Source organism: Charadrius vociferus, unplaced genomic scaffold, assembly GCF_000708025.1.
Source record: "Charadrius vociferus isolate BGI_N301 unplaced genomic scaffold, ASM70802v2 scaffold1084, whole genome shotgun sequence".
NCBI lineage: Eukaryota > Metazoa > Chordata > Aves > Charadriiformes > Charadriidae > Charadrius > Charadrius vociferus.
This window is the reverse complement of record NW_009647974.1, coordinates 167,525-169,806: the sequence shown is the minus strand read 5'-3', so window position 1 is coordinate 169,806 and position 2,282 is coordinate 167,525. Positions and strand designations below refer to the sequence as shown.

The following is a 2,282-nucleotide window of genomic DNA, read 5'->3' as shown; positions in this document are numbered from 1 at the left end:
CCTGACCCCCCACCCGCTCTGCTCCAGGCCTTCAGCTGCATCGACCAGAACCGGGACGGGATCATCACCAAGGAGGACCTGAAGGAGACCTACTTGCAGCTGGGTCAGCGGCACCGCGTGGGGACGGGGATGGCTGCGGTGATGAGTCGGGGTGGTGACAGTGACAGGGGACAGTGACAGTGCCAAGTGTGGGACTGTGATGATGCCAGTGTGGGACAATGACGATGCCAACTGTGGGGACAGCGATGACATCAAATGTGGGGACGGCAACAGTCCAAAGTGTGGGATAGCGGTGACGCCAATTGCAGGGACAGTGATGATGCCAAGCTGGGGACATTGACAGTGCCAAGTGTGGGACAGTTGGTGATGCCATGTGTGGGACGCTGACAGTGCCAAGTTGGGGACAGCGATGATGATCCCAAGCATGGGGAGTGACAGTGCCAAGGGTGGGGACAGTGACAGTGCCAAGACCAGAGCAGTGATGGTGCCAAGGAGGTGATGGTGACAGTGCCAAGGGTGGGGACAGATGTGGTGCCAGGCACGGGGAAGTGATGGTGCCTAGTGAGGGGACAGTTATGAGGCCAAGTGAGGGGACAGTGATGGTGCCAAGCATGGAGCAGTGACAGCTGGGGCCACCCGGGTGTGTGGAGGGAACCGCTTGCTTTATTTCCCGAGGGGCATGTCCCAGCGCTCCAGCTGGCACCTCCAGTGGCACCTCTCCCCTCCCAGGGCCAGGCTGTCCCCGGTGCCACCTGGCGTTGTCACCGTGTCCCCCCCAGGGAAGACAAACGTGAGTGATGAGGAGCTGGAGGAGATGCTGAAGGAGGGGAAGGGGCCCATGAACTTCACCGTCTTCCTGACGCTCTTTGGGGAGAAGCTGAACGGTGAGTGGCCCCGGGTGTCCCATGACACCCTGTGACACCCCTGGGGGTTGTCCCCGAACACCACCCAATGCCTCGTCCCCCAGGCACCGACCCCGAGGAATCCATCCTCAACGCCTTCAAGCTCTTCGACCCCGCTGGCACCGGCACCGTGAACAAGGACGAGTGAGCGGGGCGGGGTGGGGACCCTCAGGGCACCCCAGTGGGCCCGGTGCCCCCCGGGATGGGGACAGCAGCCAGCCCCGTGCTCAGCCGGTCCCTCTTCCCGCAGGTTTAAGCAGCTCCTCCTGACCCAGGCGGATAAGTTCTCCCCAGCGGAGGTGAGGTAGCTCCCCTGGCTGTCACCATCACTGTCACCATCACTGTCACCTCCATTGTCATGGTCCCCTGCCCATCCTGTCCCCCTGCACGTCCCTGCACCAGGCGGGCAACAGGACCCTCAGGGGAAGCGGGCGCCCAGGACACACAGCTCTGCCTGCCCATGGGGACATGTGGGGAGGGGGATACAGCCCCCAGCCCCAGAGTCCCCCCAAAGACCCCATCCCTAAGGTCCCCGTGTGCCCAGCCCCATCCCCAGGATCCCCAACCCAAACCCCAAGGACCCCATGTGCCCCACATGGACCTTGTCCCCAAGACTGCCATGTGTCCCCCATAGACCTTGTCCCCAAGGTCCCCATGTGCTCCAGATGGACCCTGTCCCCAAGACTGCCATGTGTCCCCCGCAATCCCTGACCTAGAGATCCTAGACCCCATCCCCAACGTCCCTGTGTGTCCCCCAAGGTCCCCATCCCCGCGGTCCCCATGTGGCACCCCGCAGGGACCCATCGCAGCCCGCAGGGTGTGTGTCCCCACGCAGGTGGAGCAGATGTTTGCAGTGACGCCCATCGACGTCTCAGGGAATATCGACTACAAGTCCCTGTGCTACATCATCACCCATGGGGACGAGAAGGAGGAGTGAGGGGACAGCGGGTCCCCCACCCCCGCTGCTCGCTCCAGCCAAATAAACCACCAAACGAGGGGATCTCGTCCGTCCGTCCGTCTGTCCGCAGTGTCCCCAGGGAGGGAGGTGGCTCTGTTCAGCCTGAGGTTCACACCCCCGCATGGCACCCGGCATCCCCATGGAGCTGGCGTGTCCCCAACACAAGAGTTGTCCCCCCTCCTCCAACGGGTGGGCCCCCAGGGGACCCCCGGCACGGGGGACGGCAGGGCCACCGTCCCCAGGAGACACAGTGGCCTGGGGCGAGATGCTTTATTGCATGGGGAGCGGGATCCGGGGTGGCAGGAGGGGCTGGGAGGGAGTCGGGGGTTTGGGGGGTGGCACACGGGACCGGCTGTGGGGGTGAGCCCTGTGGAGGCAAGGAAGGAGCGGGGGGGCAGGGGGCAACGGCACCCTGGCACCCC

At 64.3% G+C, this 2,282-nt stretch overlaps 1 protein-coding gene across 1 annotated transcript in view; it reads left to right on the top strand.

Moving 5' to 3' along the window:
• Nucleotides 1–1,839, top strand: part of MYL7 (myosin, light chain 7, regulatory) — a 4,379-nt gene extending 2,540 nt beyond the window's left edge. The window contains exons 2-6 of the mRNA XM_009883460.1: nucleotides 28–103; nucleotides 780–884; nucleotides 968–1,046; nucleotides 1,153–1,201; nucleotides 1,738–1,839. Of these exons, the coding sequence (XP_009881762.1) occupies nucleotides 28–103; nucleotides 780–884; nucleotides 968–1,046; nucleotides 1,153–1,201; nucleotides 1,738–1,839 (411 nt within the window). The remainder of the gene's footprint in view (nucleotides 1–27; nucleotides 104–779; nucleotides 885–967; nucleotides 1,047–1,152; nucleotides 1,202–1,737) is intronic.
• Nucleotides 1,840–2,282: the final 443 nt, after the last annotated feature.